Raw genomic sequence first — 21,471 nt, 5'->3', positions numbered from 1 at the left:
TTGGAATGTCACGAGTAAATACCTCTTCAGCTTTGTGGCATCCCTGATTTTCATGTTCTGGGTGGGAGAGACTTTCCTCATCTACCAGCCTGTGGGGCCAAAGCAGTACCCTGTATCTGCTCCTGGAGTGAAGCAGTGAGCTTACCAAAGGACCTGAGCTGAGGTTTCACTAGATCGGAGGAGGCTTCGTGGGCTTTTGTGCCCTCTAACTAGAACGCCCTCACTCCGAGAGATTTAACCTTAATGAATAATTAACATTATATTAAATGAATAATTTAACCTTGATGAATAATCCCTAATAAGATTCAGAAAGAAAAGACTGTTTCCTTCTGGCATTTTCGCTGTTCACGCTCCATTGTCCTTCTGTTCCTCGTCCCCCAGTCCCCTTTCCCCTCCCCATACTCCGCCTTCTGTTTTTATGTTTTATATATCCATACTGTTAAGTCTAGATACTGCATATGGGAGAAAATCTGCAATATTTGGCTTTCTTCCTGTCACCCTCTTTCCCCCACTCTCTCCTCCCTTTACATGTTCTCAACATACAGTTCTCTCTTTACTTTCATGTCATTACATACGTACATATACATTCACATACACATTCACACATACATACACTCACACATACATATGTACATACATTCACATACATATACATATATACACTTGTACATACACTACGTATATTGTATATACATATATATATATATACATATACACACATACATAATACATATCCTGACTAAGAGAGAAAATATGTTTGTCTTCCTGCATCTGGCTTATTTCACTCAATATTGGTGGTTTTCAACCTGTGGATCACATCCTCTTTGGAGGTTAAACAGCCCTTTTTCAGCAGTAGTATATCGGATCTCCTGCATTTCAGATATTTGCATTATGATTCATAACAGTAGCAAAATTACAGTTATAAAGTAGCAATATTTTTATGGGGCTGGAGAGATGGCTCCGTGGTTAAGAGCACTGGCTGTTCTTCTAGAGGTTCTAAGTCTGGTTCCCAGCAAACACATGGCAGGTCACAGCCATCTGTAATGGAATCTGATGCCCTCTCCTGGTGTGCATGAAGAACAGAGCACTCATATACATGAAAGAAAAAAAAAGGAAGGAAGGAAGGAAAGAAAGAAAGAACGAACGAACGAGAGAAAGAAAGAAGGAAAAAAGGAAAAAAGAAAGAGGTTTTATGGTTTGAGGTCACCACAACATGAGGAGCTACATTGCTGTATCAAACAGTTGCAGCATTAGGAAGGTCAAGAACCCCTGCTCAATGTGTTCATATCCAGTTTGATATATTTTCCTGCAAATGACATAATTTCATTGTTTTTTACAGCTGCATAAAACACAATAGTTTGGCTACTGTGAATATTGTATCCACTGTGAATACTGTTACAATAAATGTGGATGGGCCAGTGTCTCTGTGGGATTGTGACCTTAGCCCAGAAGTGGCATGTCCAGGTCATACAACAGTTGTAGTTTTAGTTTTTTGAGGAATCTCCATGCAGATTCCACAGGGGCTACACAATTTACAAGCCCCACCAGCAGCATGTAAACATTTCTTTTCTCCTACAGCCTACCAGTTTTGCTGCCACTTGCTTTCTTGATGACTGTTCTTTTGAGTCCGGTAAGATGGAATCTCAATACTCCAAGACACAATGGTGTGTGTGTGTGTGTGTGTGTGTGTGTGTGTGTGTGTGTGTGTGTGTGTGTGTGCCAGAGGCCAACCTCAGATATCATTCCCTTTATCTTGTTTTTTGTTTTTTTTTTTGTTTTCAGGTTTATTGAAAATATGGCATAACGGATTAAACAGCTCCATGTGGTGTTTTGAAATTCATCCCAACCGTAGGCTGAGTGACCTGGAGGTTGGAGAGACTGCCAAAGTCCAGAAGCTTCAGCATTTCCTTGGTGTCAGGATCTACCTCAATGATCTCCTGATCTAGGGCTGAGACCTCAGGAACATAATTATCTCTCCTCTCCCTCTCTTCTTCCTGCAACTTGATGGAGATGCCTCTCACAGGACCTCTCTGAATCCGCTTCATCAGATGCGTGACATAGCCGGCTATCTTGTTCCGAAGGTTTTTGCTGGGGATGATGGCGATCTCCTCGCACACGCGCTTGTTGGTGTGAAAGTCATTACCCAGGCGCGTGTAGTACTTCTTGATGATGACCCGGGCCGCCTTCTTCACGGTCTTGGTGCGAACGCGGCCCATGTTGGTGGGTCTCGGTAAAAGAGCTATCTTGTTTTTTTGAGACAAAGTAACTAAAACTTGGGGCTCCCTGGGCTCAGCTGCTGCCCAGCCAGCCTCAGGGATCCTCCCATCTCTGCCTCCCAAGGCTTTCAAGCATCTGCCACTGTCCCTGGCTTTTATGTGGGGATTGAACTCAAGTTCTCATGCCCCATGACCAGCATTTCAGTGACTAGTTCCTTAGTTCCTCAATACGGTTTTAATTTGCGTTTACCTGAAGGCTAAAGTTTTTCCCATATATTTATTGACCATTTATATTTCTTCTTTTGAGAACTGCGTGCTCATTTCACTTGCCTATTATTGATTGGATGCTTTGTTTTATTTTATATTTAATATTTGAGGGTTTTTTTTAAATATGAAAGGGTATGTTTAATTTTTTTCCCACATAACACTTGCATTTTCTCAGCTGGCAATAAGACACAAAGCTAAATTCCCTTGATGCTCAGAATCACGAACACTCGCCTGTCTTTGGGAGGACTCAGTTTCTCAGGATGTCTGTGGCAGTGGCCGTGTGGGTACCAGCGACGCTTCATAGTGAACACCTTGCCGTGTCGTTCTATCACAGGTGCTTGCCCAAGTTGTTTTCCTAATTTGGTTTTCAGCACTTGTTTGTGTGTGTTTCTTCACTATTGTAAAATTATAAAAAATGCCGTCTTTTATCCCGCACTAGGTCCGGCACCGCAGTGCCCCAAGACATCTGGTAGATATCTTCATCTCAGTCAGCAAAGCCTCTCACCTGCTCTGCTCCATCCCATATCACACTGCTGATGGCTTCTCTCTGAGCCTGGCAACAATCTCTCTGCCCATCTAGTTCCCAAGGCAGGCTGCCACCATGCCAGAAATATACATCCCAATTCCCCACATACTCTCTTAAATTTAAATCGCCACATGAAAGAACACACAACACAATAACCTCTGATCCAATTGATAAGATATAATTGCCCACCTAGACATACAAAGCCCTGTACACATCCATCCCTTAAGAATATCCATAACAACCTGTAAATGTGTAGAAGGGAATTTTAACATCAACCTCCATGTTCTCTCAGCTGCTTCTCCCGCCTTGGTCCAGTCTCCTCCTCTCTCTAAAGCTTTTCTCCAGCCCATCCTTCCTTCTTGTCCAATGACAGGCCTCGTTCTATCTTGTACCTACCTACACCTGCGTGATGACGTCATTCTACATATTATTATGCAAACAATCTGGTTGAGGGATAGGTTTGGTGTGTCCACACAGGATGTCCACGGGAGGGTGACAACACACTATTGTCCCGCTGTCAGGTGTGGAAGGGAGCTCTTCCTTGCAACTGTAGTCATCTGGAGGAGAAGAGAAGAATACGTAGTTTTATGGAAAACATTAGATAGACCTCCATTTTGGATTAGAAATAAACACCTTGGGGTTGGGGATTTAGCGCAGTGGTAGAGCGCTTGCCTAGCAAGCGCAAGGCCCTGGGTTCAGTCCCCAGCTCCGAAAAAAAAGAACCAGAAAAAAAAAAAAAAGAAAGAAAGAAAAGAAAAAGAAAAAGAAAAAAAAGAAAAAAAGAAATAAACACCTTCAGTCCTGTTAGGTGTTGCCCCCTTCCCATTATACTGCAGCCGCCATGAGCCTTACCTAGTGATTTGGAAAAAGATATTGTGAAGAGAAACTGCCTCTAAAATCTGTTTCTAAGCACATGGATTTTCATTCCCTGAGTGGCCATCTTACTTCCAATATTTTTGTTTTTCTTTGAGACAAGGTTTCTCTGTGTAGCCTTGACTACCCTGGAACTCTGTAGACCAGGCCAGCCTTGAACTCAGAGCTGCCTGCCTCTGCCTCCTAAATTCTGGGATTAATGGCATGTGCCACCATACCTGATTCTGAATTCTTGATTTCTAGGTATTAACCCCTCATCTGTGTATATGTAGTGTATACAGATTTTATCTCATTCTGTTGGATAACTCCTTATTCCTTTGCTGTGCAGAAGCTTTTTAACTCTGTGTAATCTCATTTGCTGGTTCTTGTTATCATTCTTGCCTGTTGAAGTCTCTTGCATAATGTCTTTCCTGAGGCCTGCAGTTTGAATTGTGCTCATTTAGTAGTTTCAAGACTCCATGTTCCATTTCGCACTGAGTTTTAAACACAGTGATAGACAGTGATTATTTGCTACGTCTCCTGGGAGATACGAGCACATATTTTATTCACTCCAGAGAGCTCACCACCAATAGACCAAAGTAACAACCCTCCCCACCCCGCCTCCCCAGGCTTGCTTAGTGAACTAGTGACTTTATCAGGGTTACTTACAAGAGCAGAGATGACCAGATGGCAGTTGCATTATGAAAAAGCTTTTCAGGGGTTGGGAATTTAGCTCAGTGGTAGAGCGCTTGCCTAGCAAGCACAAGGCCCTGGGTTCGGTCCCCAGCTTCGAAAAAAAGAAAAGAAAAAAAAAAAAAGAAAGAAAAAGCTTTTCAGTTGTTCTTATACAGCCTTAGGGAGGAGCTATATGAATTTTATGTTTTAGGAACTTTCTGAGTCTTGTTTATTTCCAGAGTCTTTTTTTTTTTAAGATTTATTTATTTATTTCATGTATGTGAGTACACTGTTGTGTCTTCAGACACACCAAAAGGGGGCACTGAATCCCTTTACAGATGGTTGTGAGCCACCATGTGGGTGCTGGGAATTGAACTCAGGACCTCTGGAAGAGTAGTCAGTAACCTCTGAGCCATCTCTCCAGCCCCAAGTCTTTTTTTTTTTCACTTTACATCCCACCTGCTCACTGCCCCCCTTCTTGGTCATCTCTTCCTACAATTCTCCCCCCTCCCCTTCTCCTCTGAGAGAGGGCTCCCCCTTGCCCCACCCTGGCACATCAAGCCTCTGCAAGGCTAGGCGCATCCTGTCCCACTGAGGCCAGACTAGGCAGCCCAGCTAGAAGAACATGTCCCGCAGACAGGCAAAAATAGCTCTATAGCCCTGGCTGATTTGGAAATCACTATGTAGGCCAGGTTGGCCTTGAATTTACAGAGATCCTCCTGCCTCTCTAACTCTGCCTCTGGAGGGCTGGGATTAAAAGCATGCATCACCATGCCTGGCTACTTCCAAAGTCTTAATAAGCTTTCTCCAGGATGGAGTGTTTCGATATGAAGGGAATTGTGATAGCATGCCACCCCTTCCTCCAGCTCTAACATCTTTCTGACACCTCTTCTTCCATGTTGCCTGGGTGTCAGATGGTGAGAGACGGGCTTGTTGTGTGACTTTTCCCTGGGAGACATGAAAAAGCATCTGTTTACAATGGGTAGAGCACCAACAACAGGTCAAAGTAATGATCCTGCCTGTCAAGCTTGCAGGCTGGAGTATTTTCCTCCATCTATGCTGAGTGTTGGTCCTCTATGCCCTAGCAATAGACAGTCTTAGGAACTTGGCTGCTCAATGAGTCCATTTAGTACATGCCCACAGTGCAAAGAAGTGTCCTTCTGTGGTGCGTGGAGATATCTTAAGGAAAGGTGGAAATAGCAGAACACATGTGATATGAAAGGCAGGGTACTGGGAATGGAATACTCAAGTGGGGATCGGAGAGAGGAGAGTGTGGAGGAACGAGGTTAACCAAAGCTAAGAATGTATCAGAAGCCACATGGAAACTTCCTACGTTATAAACTAATAAAAAGGTAGAGCCAAGGGAGTTTGAGTGGAGGAGCCCTGAATGGTGGATAATGCTGATCCCAGAAGTTGTAAGTTACTAAATGAAAATCGTAATACTGGGTGTGGAGACCTAGGTGTGAGTGGTCGGTTAGGTCGGTAGTGGTCCCCAGAGTCCCCACTCCCCAGCCAGTGAGGGCCATTCCTATTGCCCTTGACTTTCTATCAGAACCAGATTGTAAGACTGTACTGCTGAAGATACTGTGTGCTTTGGATGCAGTGCACGGAGACAACATTCTGCATGTGGAAGCTCCATGGAGACAGCATTCTGCATCTGGAATCTCTATGGAGACACCATTCTGCATCTGGAAGCTCCATGGAGACACCATTCTGCATCTGGAAGTTCCATGGAGACAGCATTCTGCATGTGGAAGCTCCATGGAGACAGCATTCTGCATGTGGAAGCTCCATGGAGACAGCATTCTGCATGTGGAAGCTCCATGGAGACAGCATTCTGCATGTGGAAGCTCCATGGAGACACCATTCTGCATGTGGAAGCTCCATGGAGACAGCATTCTGCATGTGGAAGCTCCATGGAGACAGCATTCTGCATGTGGAAGCTCCATGGAGACAGCATTCTGCATGTGGAAGCTCCATGGAGACAGCATTCTGCATGTGGAAGCTCCATGGAGACACCATTCTGCATGTGGAAGCTCCATGGAGACACCATTCTGCATCTGGAAGCTCCATGGAGATGGCATTCTGCATCTGGAAGCTCCATGGAGACACCATTCTGCATCTGGAAGCTCCATGGAGACAGCATTCTGCATGTGGAAGCTCCATGGAGACACCATTCTGCATGTGGAAGCTCCATGGAGACAGCATTCTGCATCTGGAAGCTCCATGGAGACACCATTCTGCATCTGGAAGCTCCATGGAGACAGCATTCTGCATGTGGAAGCTCCATGGAGACAGCATTCTGCATGTGGAAGCTCCATGGAGACACCATTCTGCATCTGGAAGCTCCATGGAGACACCATTCTGCATCTGGAAGCTCCATGGAGACACCATTCTGCATCTGGAAGCTCCATGGAGACACCATTCTGCATCTGGAAGCTCCATGGAGACACCATTCTGCATCTGGAAGCTCCATGGAGACGGCATTCTGCATGTGGAAGCTCCATGGAGACAGCATTCTGCATCTGGAAGCTCCATGGAGACAGCATTCTGCATCTGGAAGCTCCATGGAGACACCATTCTGTGGGAAGCTCCATGGAGACACCATTCTGCATGTGGAAGCTCCATGGAGACAGCATTCTGCATGTGGAAGCTCCATGGAGACACCATTCTGCATGTGGAAGCTCCATGGAGACACCATTCTGCATGTGGAAGCTCCATGGAGACACCATTCTGCATGTGGAAGCTCCATGGAGACGGCATTCTGCATCTGGAAGCTCCATGGAGACAGCATTCTGCATCTGGAAGCTCCATGGAGACAGCATTCTGCATGTGGAAGCTCCATGGAGACAGCATTCTGCATGTGGAAGCTCCATGGAGACAGCATTCTGCATGTGGAAGCTCCATGGAGACACCATTCTGCATCTGGAAGCTCCATGGAGACAGCATTCTGCAGCATTCTGCATGTGGAAGCTCCATGGAGACGGCATTCTGCATGTGGAAGCTCCATGGAGACACCATTCTGCATGTGGAAGCTCCATGGAGACACCATTCTGCATCTGGAAGCTCCATGGAGACAGCATTCTGCATGTGGAAGCTCCATGGAGACACCATTCTGCATGTGGAAGCTCCATGGAGACACCATTCTGCATCTGGAAGCTCCATGGAGACGGCATTCTGCATGTGGAAGCTCCATGGAGACACCATTCTGCATGTGGAAGCTCCATGGAGACGGCATTCTGCATGTGGAAGCTCCATGGAGACGGCATTCTGCATGTGGAAGCTCCATGGAGACACCATTCTGCATCTGGAAGCTCCATGGAGACACCATTCTGCATGTGGAAGCTCCATGGAGACAGCATTCTGCATGTGGAAGCTCCATGGAGACAGCATTCTGCATCTGGAAGCTCCATGGAGACAGCATTCTGCATGTGGAAGCTCCATGGAGACAGCATTCTGCATGTGGAAGCTCCATGGAGACAGCATTCTGCATGTGGAAGCTCCATGGAGACAGCATTCTGCATGTGGAAGCTCCATGGAGACACCATTCTGCATGTGGAAGCTCCATGGAGACACCATTCTGCATGTGGAAGCTCCATGGAGACACCATTCTGCATGTGGAAGCTCCATGGAGACACCATTCTGTATCTGGAAGCTCCATGGAGACGGCATTCTGTATCTGGAAGCTCCATGGAGACGGCATTCTGCATCTGGAAGCTCCATGGAGACGGCATTCTGCATGTGGAAGCTCCATGGAGACAGCATTCTGCATGTGGAAGCTCCATGGAGACAGCATTCTGCATGTGGAAGCTCCATGGAGACAGCATTCTGCATGTGGAAGCTCCATGGAGACAGCATTCTGCATGTGGAAGCTCCATGGAGACAGCATTCTGCATGTGGAAGCTCCATGGAGACGGCATTCTGCATGTGGAAGCTCCATGGAGACAGCATTCTGCATCTGGAAGCTCCATGGAGACACCATTCTGCATCTGGAAGCTTCATGGAGACGGCATTCTGCATGTGGAAGCTCCATGGAGACACCATTCTGCATGTGGAAGCTCCATGGAGACAGCATTCTGCATCTGGAAGCTCCATGGAGACGGCATTCTGCATGTGGAAGCTCCATGGAGACGGCATTCTGCATGTGGAAGCTCCATGGAGACAGCATTCTGCATGTGGAAGCTCCATGGAGACACCATTCTGCATGTGGAAGCTCCATGGAGACACCATTCTGCATCTGGAAGCTCCATGGAGACACCATTCTGCATGTGGAAGCTCCATGGAGACACCATTCTGCATGTGGAAGCTCCATGGAGACGGCATTCTACATCTGGAAGCTCCATGAAGACACCATTCTGCATCCGGAAGCTCCATGGAGACGGCATTCTGCATCTGGAAGCTCCCTCTCTGCTGCTTAGCTTTTGTAGCAGTGCAAGTTGTCATGAAGGTTTGTGAGAGCTAAATTACACAAAACGTGGGCTTTCAGTTTGTTTGGTTTGGGTTTTAGACTCAATGTCATAGAGTCAATGTTCTCAAACTCAGTGTGTAGCCAAGGATTGGTTTGAAAATCTGATCCCTTTGCCTCTTCATCCTAACTCATGACTGTTCCAAATATTTGTCATGTATAGTTTTGGCTATTTTCTGGAGCATTTGCAACCAGATTAATGAAAGGAAGTTGGGTTTTTTTTGTTTTTTTATTTTTTTTAAAGAAAATCTTTCACTTACTACCTGCCTGTTTGCTTTTTCTTTAAAAAATATTTATTTATTTTATTTTATGAGTATGTGTGTGTTCTTGCACATATGTAAATCCACCAGGTGCATACAGTGCCCAGGGAGTTAGAAGAGGTGATGGACCCCAGAAGCCGTAGTCACAGGCAGTTTATGAGCTGCCAAGTGGCTGCTGGGAACTGACCGAGGTCCTCTGCAAGAGGAGCAGACACTCTTATGCAATGAGGCCTCTCTCTGGCCTTAATAAGTACAACTATTTGATAAAACTAAACTTATTTAACAGACAAGTTGATTTTCCTTCTGATTATCAAATTGAACTTATTTTTATATGCAATTATAGACTGTTTATTTTCAAAAACATACTCTGTCTGTACCACTTAAATAAGTTTAAATCATATTTATTCTTCTGCATATAATAGCACAGATAATTACTCCTACTTAAAAACTCAAAAACAACACACTACATTTGGCTTTATCTCATCAAAAATGGGAAATTTTTTAGTAAGGGAGGATTTTAATTATTTTTCATGCCAGTTGTTGTGACTTCTAGTTCTTTAAATTATGATGCTAACAAAAGTAAATAACGGCAAGTGATGGTACTGAAAGGTGACCAACCAAGTCACAACAATATGGCGAAAAGAAGGGACAAAGGGAAAAAGCTCTTCAGAAAACACTACTTAAAAATGTTTTCAAACAGAAAATACAATACAATATAGTTGGTCCCTGACAGCAGGGAGCCCATTAATAGAGCAGTTTCAACTCTTCAAAAATATGACAAATGATACAATATTGATTACGTCAACAACAAATTAAAAGCTGTCATAATGTGTGCAACTTTGATTCCCCTCTGCTTGATAGAGTGGCTTCTTTTTCCTTAGACAAAGACACTGTTCTTCAGTAGAAATATGAAGTCTTCCCCTGAAACGCACATTCTCATTGTCTTACTTACAGTTTCATTGCTGTGAAGAGACACCAGGACCGAGGTAACTCTTATTAAGGAAAAAAATTCAATTGGGGCTGACTTACTGACTTACAGTTGCTTTTTTTTTTTTTTCTTTTTTTTCGGAGCTGGGAACCGAACCCAGGGCCTTGCACTTGCTAGGCAAGCACTCTACCCTGAGCTAAATCCCCAACCTCTGACTTACAGTTTTAGAGGTTCCATTCATTATCATCATAGCGGGAAGCATGACAGCTTCCAGGCAGACATGGTGCTGGAGGAGCCTAATCTCAATCCAAAAGCAACCAGGAGACTCCCTTCTGCCGGGAGCCAGTAGGAGGGTCTTTTCTGCCTTGGGCGGAGCTTAAGCTTGGACCCTCAAAGCCCACTCCCACAGTGACTTCCTCAAACAAGGCCACACCTACTCGAACAAGACCACACCTCCTAATAGTACCACTCCCTATAGGACAAGCATATTCAAACAGCCACAGTCATTTACGACGATTGACATCAAACAATGTGTGGTCATTATTACCCTCATCATCTTGTTCTTAAGGTTTGGATTCCATATTTTCTGTTAGTATACAAAATTCCTAGTTTTGAATACTTAGTTTTTGTTTCGTTTTGTAGTTTGTGCTTGAAACTTGGAACTGTTGCCTCTGAAAATTTCACAGAATTACAACCCCTAATAAAGCAGTCTGTCCCAGTGGCTTAAGGTGTGCCCATTGTTGGTATCAGGAACTGTGTTTACCTCCAGCAGTGATGTCACCGGGTCACATGCGCATCTGTTGTCATGGCAACGGCCATACATTCCCAGCATACTTTTTGTTCAGCTCCCACCTTCACCTGGGAGCAGTTACATCACATTTCAAATAAAAGGCAGACCTTTCCTGCCCCCAACCCTTTCTCTCTCTCTCTCTCTTTTCTCTCTCTCTCTTACTCCCTCCTTGTCTCTGCCAGCTCAATAAACCTCCTCTATGGAGACGATGTTGACCTGATGTGGTTTGTCCCGACCCGAGCTGCGATTTCCATCCCAACACTCATGAAATAAGGAACAGATAAGTTGAGTCCCAGCAATGGATTGCAGCTAAGGCTAGCCTGCGAGCCACTCTTTCTAAACCAATTTGTTGTTCAAATGTGACTAAAAGGGCTTTGACCCCAACTCCCAATAATCAGATCCTCTCTAACTTGGGTCCAAATTAGATCAACATCTGGGACAAGTCCATCCTCCCAATGAAAGACAATCAAACTCATTGTCAGGACTTTAGATCATGATTTGAACATGCTCTCCCAAAGACAAGGGAGGAGAGAAAATGTGCCCATTTTCAGGATTACCAAGGGATAAGTGAGGAGGAGTTATAAAGGAAGAGTTTCCTCAAGTGCCTGAAAGTAACTGTTACAAAAGACGCTGCCCAGATCAGAAGTTCTTACTGGCCAGTTTGAGCCTGATTCAACTGACTTGCTAAGGTCTACATCTTGAATTTTTTTCAGACGGGAACATTTTTAGGGATGAAAGACACCATGAACTAATCCAGAAAAAAGATACTGCAAAGTTGCTTCTACCAAGTAACGAAATGCAGACATCGCCCGCAGCTCTGTAGGGCCCCCTACAGGTATAAACTAGACAATGTTCATGTTCATGGATTCCAAGTGTGTCTTTCCCAGTGGTCCATACCCATGGAGCCATTTACAAGAAAAGAGAGGTCCCTCCCGTGATTTATCTAGTTAGATGCCTTCTGGCCTTTTTCATTCTTACAGTTTATAACATGATTTGCTTCGTATCCTAGGCTGACCTCACACTTGCCACCCTCTTACCCCAACCCTCTGAAAGCTGGGCTTACATGTCTTTACTATCATATCTGGCTTATAATGCTGTTTTATTTTTATCTTAGCTTGGCTTATAAGGCTATTATATATTTTTAACTTTAGGCTTAAGTATCCGACATTCATCTAAGACATGTTTGATTGCTCAGGCACAGTGACAGACACCCAACACATCCTATGATTGTAATGTAAACATTAGTAAAGTCATGAGAAAAAGATGGACATCCAAGTCCAGCTACGCATGCCCAGAACCTAGCTGAGAGAATGCTGCCACATGTGGTGGTTTGGATGAGAATGGCCCCCAGAGGTTCACGTATTTGAATCCTTTGTCCCCAGTTGTTGGAACTGTTTGGGAAGGATTAGGAGTGGGAGCTTGTTGGAGGAGGTGTATCATTGGTGTTAGCCTCCGAGTTTTAAAAATTTCATGCTGTTGCCAGTTAGCTCTTTTTGCCTTGTGATTGTGTCTCAAGATGTAAGCTCTCAGCTTCTGATCCAATGGCATGCATGCTTGCTTGCTGCCATGTTCTCCACCATGGTGGTCGTGGACTCTGAAACGCTAAGCCTCCAATAAACTTTTTGGTCATGATATCTTATCTCAGCAATAGAAAAGTTGCTAAGACAGCAGCCATCACCCAGTTTCTGCCTTTGTGATCTCTGTAGTGACCTTGCTCCTGTCTCTCTTAAGGCGGAGTAGCCTCAACTGTCTTCTTTCATGAGAAAAAGGTTGGAGACATAAAGTTAAGAAAACTGCAGCCACTCGGGGAATATAAAAAGATCCTGGGTGATGTCTAGGTATCTATCTGACAGGACTCAGAGCCAGGCTGACTCCAGGACAGGCTACAAGATGAAAGTTTGGGAGACTAGGCCTAGGTTTCTGTTTCCTAGAAAGGAGAACTCAGATCCAGGAACCTGTGGTCAGCCAACCCCATCCACGGGTGACCAATCTGAGGACACCTTGTCATCTGGCCTGAAGTAAAAATCAGTAGCTAGAATGAGTAAGTGACCCCCAGGGGGTTCTCCAGAGCCTAACCAGCTGCAGAATTGGTCAGACTCCTAGAGACACAGCTGACCAATCAAGGTAAAGGACCACATACGCCTCCCTGGAATTCCCCTAACTGACAATAAAAGCTGGGCCTTTGAGCCCACGGGGTGTCTCCATTCCTGATTGGGGAGACCCCTACTTGCAAGAAATTTAGCTGAATAAACACTTTTTGCTTTTGCATACTAGTTGAGTCTGGGGTATCATTCTCTGGTGATCTTGGACTCTAAAATATGTATGTATGTATGTATGTATGTATGTATGTATGTATGTATGTGTCTATCTGTTTATTATCTATCTATCTATCTATCTATCTATCTATCTATCTATCTATCTATTTCTCTATCTATCTATCTATGTTAAATAGGAGAAGATGCCATTCTTCCATCAGGCACCTTACAGATTCTCAAGCTGAGCTTGAAGATGTTATAGAACCCACCAACCTTCACCCTTCAGCGCCTCTCAAGAATGAAGAGTAAAAGTAAGGAGAGGGACCACTTGTAACTGCCACATAGCCCAAGTGAACTGAGCCTATCTAATCCCCTAAGTCTTCTTATTTTCAAGGACTGAATGAAGATTGGCTAGAAGATCCTTGGATCCAGCTAAAACTGGTTGGGTCCAAGATGGCTACCTGAATTGTAATGAGCCTCAAATGCTTAGAATTGAGGAATGAACAAGGCGAAGAAAGAAACTGTCAGTGATGGAAAAAAAAAAAATCCCGTCCAAGCCTCTGTGGCTAAACTTCATAATCAATAGGAGGTAAAACTTCCCTTATTCACAGCATCGTACTCCAAAATGGCTGAGTTTCCAGGCTGGAGAGATGCTTCAGATGATGAACACATACTCCCCTAGCACCTATGGGCAGCTTGCAACTGCTTGTAACTCCAGTTCCAGGAGACCTGACATCTCTCCTACACTCCAGCAGCACCTTCACACATACTGAATTTTACGCAGAGGGGAATAGTTTTGAGGATAAAAATTAAAAATAAGCATTAAAATAAATAACTGTTAAAACACTTGAAAATATTAAAAATAAATAAATCTTTTAAACTGCTTTAGTACATTAAAAACCATTTGGCACAGCACCCTTGCAACATGTGACAGAATAACATCCCATATTGTTACCAAGGAAAAAGCCTAAACAAACCTGGTGACTTTATTTACTCTTAGCTGATTTAAAAATCACGAATTTTATAGGTCACAAAGATGCACCAGAACATCCTTAGTCTCCACTAACGTTGCTTTTGATAACACCTCTGATGTGTGGATTGAGATGATAACAGTTGCCTAGGTTACCTTTCAATAACTCAAGGCTGTTTGTGATGAAAATACCAAATGTTCACTTGGATCTGCAAGCAAAAGCAGCTAAATGGGGTGAAACGCTCAGCCCTCACAGTGTGTCTGTCTCGTCGGCTGGCCTAGCCAGTGGGTGAGAATCTACTTAGCTTTTCATGTAAACATGTTGGTCATTTGAGAAATGTTTTGTCCCAAACTCTAAATCAGAGTTAACCTGACCTAGGCTTCCTTAGTCTGTCTCTCTGTCCTTCAAAGGTTAAAGGTAACTACCAGACATCACGAATGAAAACACCAGACTCTAAACGTATCAAAAAGAGGTAGCACTGAGTTCCTGTGAGACCTCCACCCATTTCTAGAAAAGATAAGAACATTCCTCATCTTTATCAGCATGTCTCGTTCTCTCAGTATCTGTATCCTGTGTCTGTAACCTGTCAATTCCATAGATGGGGAGGAGAAGGGGAGGGGGAGGTGGGAGGGGAAGGGGAGGGGAGGGGAGGAGAGGGGGAGGGGGAGATGACGTGATAATGATGATTTCTGAGAAAGGGTCTTACTGTATAGGTCTAGCTCTCCTGGAATTCACTATGTAGACCAGGCTAGCCTCCAACTCCAGAGATCTACCTACCTCTGCTTCCCAGTGTTGGGATTAAAAGTGTGTGCCACCACGCCCTGCTATGTGAACAGAGCTCGGGTTCCTCTACTCTTCATGCCCTAACATTCTAGTTTCAGATACTGTTTTTCCGCCCTGAGGGAAGAGTTTCCTGATGGAGGATGTCCCGGCTAGTCTTAATCATCTGAAGGGAGGAAGGTCGAGTGAGACAATGCTTCCGTAAGATCCACCGTTAGGGGCTTTCTTAATTAGTGATTGATGGGAAGGTTCAGCCCGTTGTGGGTGGTGTCATCTCTGGGCTGGTGGCCCTGGGTTCAATAAGAAAGCAGGTTGAGCAAGCCATGGGGAGCAAGGCAGCAAGCAAGAGTTGGCTCCTGCCTCCAGGTTCCTGCCCTGTCTGAGTGTCTGTTCTGACTCCCTTCAACTATGGACTATGATGTAGAAATGTAAGCCTAACAAATTTTTTCCTCCACAAGGTTTTTTTTTTTTTTCCTGGTCATGATGTTTAATCACAGCAACAACTCTAAGCAGGACAATGCCTTCGAGTCTTAACAGCAGCCAACATACAATTTTGGTGATTAAGAAAAACCTTAAAAAAGAATTTCTAAAGCTCTCTCCCTCCCTCCCTCCCTCCCTCTCTCCCTTCTTCCCTCCCTGTCCCCAGTAAAATGAGACCATAGGGTGGCTCCTGAGGTGCAACGGATGGGACTGTGGCTGACAAGGCAAAAACACAGAGTTAGTAAGATCATGTAGAAAGAGTCCCGGCAAATTAGCCAATAGAGACATCCAGGCAGGTGAAGAACACCAAGAGATTAACTCATAAGAAGCTGGCGGCACATGAGCCTGTAGTCTCAGAGTTCGGGAGGCTGAGGCCAGGGAGTTGTGAGTTTGAACCAAGGCTAGTGTAGTGGTTTGAATGAAAAGCTCCCCTCACCCCCCTAGGCTCATATCCCCAGCAGTCAGAACTGTTTGAGAAGGATTAGGAGGTGGGGCCTGTTTGGAGGAGGTGTGTCACTGGGGCAGGGTTTGAGGGCTTTAAAAGTGTCTTGCTGGGTTGGAGAGATGGCTCAGTGGTTAAGAGCACTGACTGCTCTTCCAGAGGTCCTGAGTTCAAATCCCAGCAACCACACGGTGGCTCACAACCATCTGTAATGAGATCTGATGCCCTCTTCTGGTGTGTCTGAAGACAGCTACGGTGTACTTATATATAATAAATGAATAAATCTTAAAAAAAAAGTCTTGCTGGCTCCTGCATGTGCGTCACAGAGGTGAGCTCTCAGCTGTTATTGCTGCCGTGCCCTTCCTCGTCTCTGACGGACTCTCACCCTCTGGAACCATAAGTCCAGTTAAATGTCTTCTTTTATTAGTTGCTGAAAGTGTATTTTTTTTTAATCACAGTAATAGAAAAGTAATTAAGACAATGGGACTACCTAGTGGTTCCTGAGAAGAAAGAAACATAGATGCTGCCCACCATACACATGAGAACTTACTCCATTTCAGTAATCATCAGGGGGAAAGTTGAAAAATGATCATTGTCATCATTCGGATAGATAAATTAAATTAATTTAATTTAATAACTTAATTTAAGTTAAATACAAAGCTGGACTGTGGTGGTCCATGCCTTTGATCCCAGCACCTGGGAGGTAGAGGCCAGCCTGGTCTACAAAGTGAGTTTCAGGACAGCCAGGGCTACACAGAGAGACCCTGTCTCAAACAAAATGAAACAAAAACCAAAAAGCAACAAAAACAAAAACAAAAACCAAACAACCAAACAACCAAACAACCCCCTCAAACAACAACAAAAACCCAACAAAACAAAAGGAAGAAGTTAAATACAATAGTACTGAGAGACTGTACATGGCTTACAGTGCTACTGTGTCTATGGTTGGCAATGGTACACTGTTTATTTATATTTGACACTAAGGGTCAATCTAGAACCCTACACATTCTAGTTAAGCACTCTTCTATTGACCAGTCATTTGCCCAAGCAGGGAAAAAAATGGATACAATCTTCCTAAAGACATTGTCCTGTCTTCAGACACACCAGAAGAGGGCAACACCATAAAAGGCATCAGACCCCATTACAGATGGTTGTGAGGCCCCTTATGGTTGCTGGGAATTGGATTCAGGACCTCTGGAAGAGCAGTCAGTGTTTTTTTTTTTTTTTTTTTTTTTTTAAGATTTATTCATTTATTATATATAAGTACACTGTAGCTGTCTTCAGATACACCAGAAGAGGCATCAGATCCCATTACAGATGGTTGTGAGCCACCATGTGGTTGCTGGGAATTGAACTCAGGACCTCTGGAAGAGCAGTCAGTGCTCTTAACCACTGAGCCATCTCTCCAGCCCAACAATTTTTTTCTGTTTGTTGGAGAGGATTTCTCTGGGTAGTCCTGTATATCCTATAATGTGCTCTGTAGACCAAGCTGGCCTCAAACTTGAAAGATCTGCCTGCCTCTGCTTCCCCAGTGCTAAGATTCAAGGCGTGCACCACGACCGCCCATTTACTCAACAAATGTTAATTGAACACTTTAAAAAAAGATTTATCAGTGGTAGAGCACTTGCCTAGCAAGCGCAAAGCTCTGGGTTCGGTCCCCAGCTCCGGACCAAAAAAAAAAAAAAAAAGATTTATTTATTTTTATTTATGTGCATGAGTGTTTTGCCTGAATGTATGTTAAGTGTATGACCTGCTCTCAATGACTGTGGAGGCTACAAGAGGACATCCCCGGGAGTCTGGGTTACAGGGAGTTGTGAGCTGCCATCTTGGTCCCTCTGAAAGAACAACCAGTGGTCTTAACCACTGTGCAATCTCTCTAGGCCCTACAACACATATTACGTACCATTTATTTGACTTTAGTGCCAGTAGATAGATAGATAGATAGATAGATAGATAGATAGATAGATAGATAGATAGATAGGTACCATCGCCAGTCATTTGCACAGTAGTGCTCTATGCTGTGCATATTCTCTCAGTACTGTATTTAAGTTCTTCCTTTTGTTTTGTTTTGTTTGGGTTTTGGTTTTTTTGTGATGGAGTTTCTCTGTGTAACCCTGGCTGTCCTGGAACTCACTTTGTAGACCAGACTGGCCTTGAACTCAGAGACCCACCTGTCTTAGGAGATGGAAACCAAACAATGAAGATCTGAATCCTTTCAGGGTGTTTGTTTGTTTTTAGGCAGGGTCTCACTGTACAGCTTTGAACTCACAGAGACCCACCTGCCTCTGCCTCCAGAGTGCTGGCATTAGAGGTGTGCAGCACCGTGATGCTATGCTAGGTTGTCAACTTGGCAACATCTGGAATTCACTAAAATCCAAGCAGCTGGGTACACCTGGGAGGGATTTTTTTCCTTAATTAAATCATTTGAATTGGGAAGACCCACTTTCTCTTCTTCTTTTCTGTTTTGTTTGTTTTATTTTTGGCTTTTGAGACAGAGTTTCTCTGTGCTGTCCTTTCAATCTGGATCTTTTGAAGGGGGGAAAAATGAAGCTTTAATCCAGATCTTTTGTCTTGGGAAGAGCCAACTTTAATCAGGGCCCCACTTTCTGCTGGAAGCCTATGTAAAGGACTTGGAAGGAGGATGCTTTTGACCTTTGCCTGCTCTCACTTTTGCTAGTGAGTCTATTCCTTCGCTGGCTTTCCTTGGGATTCTGGCATATACTGAAGAGTAGCTGAGACATCCAGCCCGGACTGAACAACTGCCAGGTTCTTGGATCTTCCCCTTATAGACAGCCATTGTTGGGCTAGTTGGACCACAGTCTCAGTCATTCTAATAAATCCTCATGTATGCATGCATATATTATGCAAACATAATACATACATACATACATACTACATTCTTACGTTCTGTTCCTTGTGAGTTTGTATTTAAACACTAGAGATTGTCAATCAATAGAAAGTAGGTTCGTCCCTTCTTCCCATCATCCTTCTCCCTCCCTCCCTTCCTTTTTTCTTTTCTTTTCTTTTTTTTTGGAGCTGGGGACCGAACCCAGGGCCTTGCGCTTGCTAGGCAAGCGCTCTACCACTGAGCCAAATCCCCAACCCTCTCCATTTCTTGAAACAGAGTCTCACTCTTTTCTCCTGGTCGGCCTTCATTTGGTGGGCAAAGGTGACTCTCCCACCTCCGCCTTCCAAGCTGCAGGGACTACAGGCACTCACCAGATGTAAATATGTTTCTGATGGTAATGTGAGATATAGAAAATGCACATGGTTGGCAGAGACAGCTCAGTGGGTAAGAATGAATACTTTTGCAGAAGACCCCAGTTCAATTCTCTGTACTTACGTTGGATGGCTTACAACCACCTATAACGGCAGCTTCTGGGCGATCTACCCTCTATTTATGTGTACATACCCACAGACAGACAGACAGACAGACACATATATACACACACAAAAATTAAAAATAAAAAATCAAATAATTAAAATAAAAGAGTATTCACATGATTCATTTGAGGAAAAGCCTCTTTAGCAAATAGTGCAGGGAAAACTGGATACCTGCATGTAGAAAATTGAAACTAGAGTCCTATCTTTTATGATCAAGAAAATCAATTCAAAATATATCAAAACCATCAGGAAAAAAATGTAGGGAAAGCACTTCAAGATGCTATTAAGTGTAGGCAAGGACTTTCCGAACGTAAGTCCAACAGGTAACTAATGGGAGGTGATAAATGGTGCCAGGTGTGGGCACTCATGCCTTTAACCGAGCCCTTGGGAGGGAGGCGGGGACACCAGGCCTTCAAGGTGCTCTTTGGCTATAGACAGTGAGTTCAGCAAGGCCAACCTGTGCTACATGAAACTCTTGTCTCAAGAAGGGAGAGACAGCTCAGCAGTTAAGAGCTCTTGTTCTCGGGGTTGGGGATTTGGCTCAGTGGTAGAGCGCTTGCCTAGCAAGCACAAGGCCCTGGGTTCGGTCCCCAGCTCCAAAAAAAACAAACAAAAAAAAAAAAAAAGAAAGAAAGAAGAGCTCTTGTTCTTCCAGAGGACCTGGGTTCAGATCCTAGCCCCCACATGGATCCCAGATCCCACGTGATGGCTCAACGCCATCCGTAATTCCATGTCCATGGGATTTAATGTATCTTCTGACCTCTGTGGGCACTAGGTATGGGCATGGTGCACAGACATAATGCAGGAAAAACACTCATGCACATAAATAAAAACAAATGCATGTCTTAAAGGTTTATTTATTTTGCCTATGAGTACACTGTAGCTGTCTTCAGACACACCAGAAGAGGGCATCAGATCCAATTACAGAGCAGTCAGTGCTCTTAACCACTGAGCCATCTCTCCACTCCCCACCCCACCCACCCCTAAATAAATCTTAAAATAAAAGTCTGCTGGTGATGGTTAAGGGGTTAAGAGCACTTGCTGGACAGTCATGAGGACCTGAGCTCTGATTCCACCATCCAAGCTGGGCATGGTCTTTCACATACCAAACACTAGAGCTATAGGCATAGGAGGTTCACTGGTTGCCAGACTGGAGTGCGTTTGATGGTGGTGGTGGTGGGGCAGGCAGTTAATTCCAGGGTCACTGAGAAATTTTGCTGCAAAGGACAGAGTCCCGGAGAAGGGCGCCTGCTCTGGCCTCCATGAGCTTGTGGGATATACACACCTAAACACACGTGAACACGCACCCCACATAGCAACCAAACAAAAACAAGCCACGCAGTGATTTGATCAAATTGCAATACGTCTGCACAGCCAGATGTAGTGCCACACATCCTTAATCTCAGCGGTTAAGAGGCAGGGACTGGTAAATCTCTGATTTTGAGGCCACTCTGGTCTATGTAGCAAGTTCCAAGCCAGACTGGGTTACAAAATAAGGGATTTCAAAAAAAGAAAGAAAAGCTTCTACACAGAAAGGAAAACAACAGAGTGTGATATTCATCTGAAATTCATTTGGCAGGAGATTACTACCAGGAATATACATATGAGAACCCCAAACTGAGGGCTGGAGAGATGACTCTGGTTAAGAGCACACTGACTGCTCTTAATTCTGAATCTGAATCGCAAACGTCTGTATTTCTAGTTCCAAGGGATCTACCGCCCTCTTCTGGTCGCTGTCAGCACTGCATGCATGTGGTGCACAGACAAAAAGGCAGGAAAACACATAAATATTTTCCCAGCCAAACATTAGGTGTAGAGAAAGGCCAGACTGGAGAGCTCCATTGGGTCCTTCCCCTTAGAGCTCTGGAAAGTCCATGGAGGAGGGGAAGTAAGAACTGTAGGAGCCAGAGGGGTCAAGGACATCAGGAGAACATGCCCCACAGAATCAAGTGAGCAGCTTCATAGAGACTCACAGAGACTGAAGTGACATTCAAGCAGCCTACACAGGGCTGCACTAGGTCCTTTGCATATACACTATGGTTGTTAGCTCGGTGCTCTTATGGAACTCCTGGCGGTGGGAGTGGGGATGTCTCTGACCCTTCAGTTGGCCTCTGGGACCCTTTTCCTCCTACTGGGTTTCCTCGACAGCCTTGATATGAGGGTTTATGTCCAGTCCTATG

At 44.4% G+C, this 21,471-nt stretch overlaps 1 protein-coding gene across 1 annotated transcript; it reads right to left on the bottom strand.

Annotated features, from left to right (window-relative positions):
* Positions 1 to 1,763: 1,763 nt before the first annotated feature.
* LOC116908940 (40S ribosomal protein S17-like) lies at positions 1,764 to 2,233 on the bottom strand. Its single transcript, XM_032912398.1, has one exon. It carries the CDS (start codon positions 2,214 to 2,216, stop codon positions 1,809 to 1,811), a length of 408 nt encoding a protein of 135 aa, XP_032768289.1. The 5' UTR covers positions 2,217 to 2,233; the 3' UTR covers positions 1,764 to 1,808.
* Positions 2,234 to 21,471: the final 19,238 nt, after the last annotated feature.

The sequence above is a fragment of the Rattus rattus genome, chromosome 9 (assembly GCF_011064425.1).
Source record: "Rattus rattus isolate New Zealand chromosome 9, Rrattus_CSIRO_v1, whole genome shotgun sequence".
NCBI classification, from domain to species: domain Eukaryota; kingdom Metazoa; phylum Chordata; class Mammalia; order Rodentia; family Muridae; genus Rattus; species Rattus rattus.
This window is presented reverse-complemented; position numbering and strand designations above follow the sequence as displayed.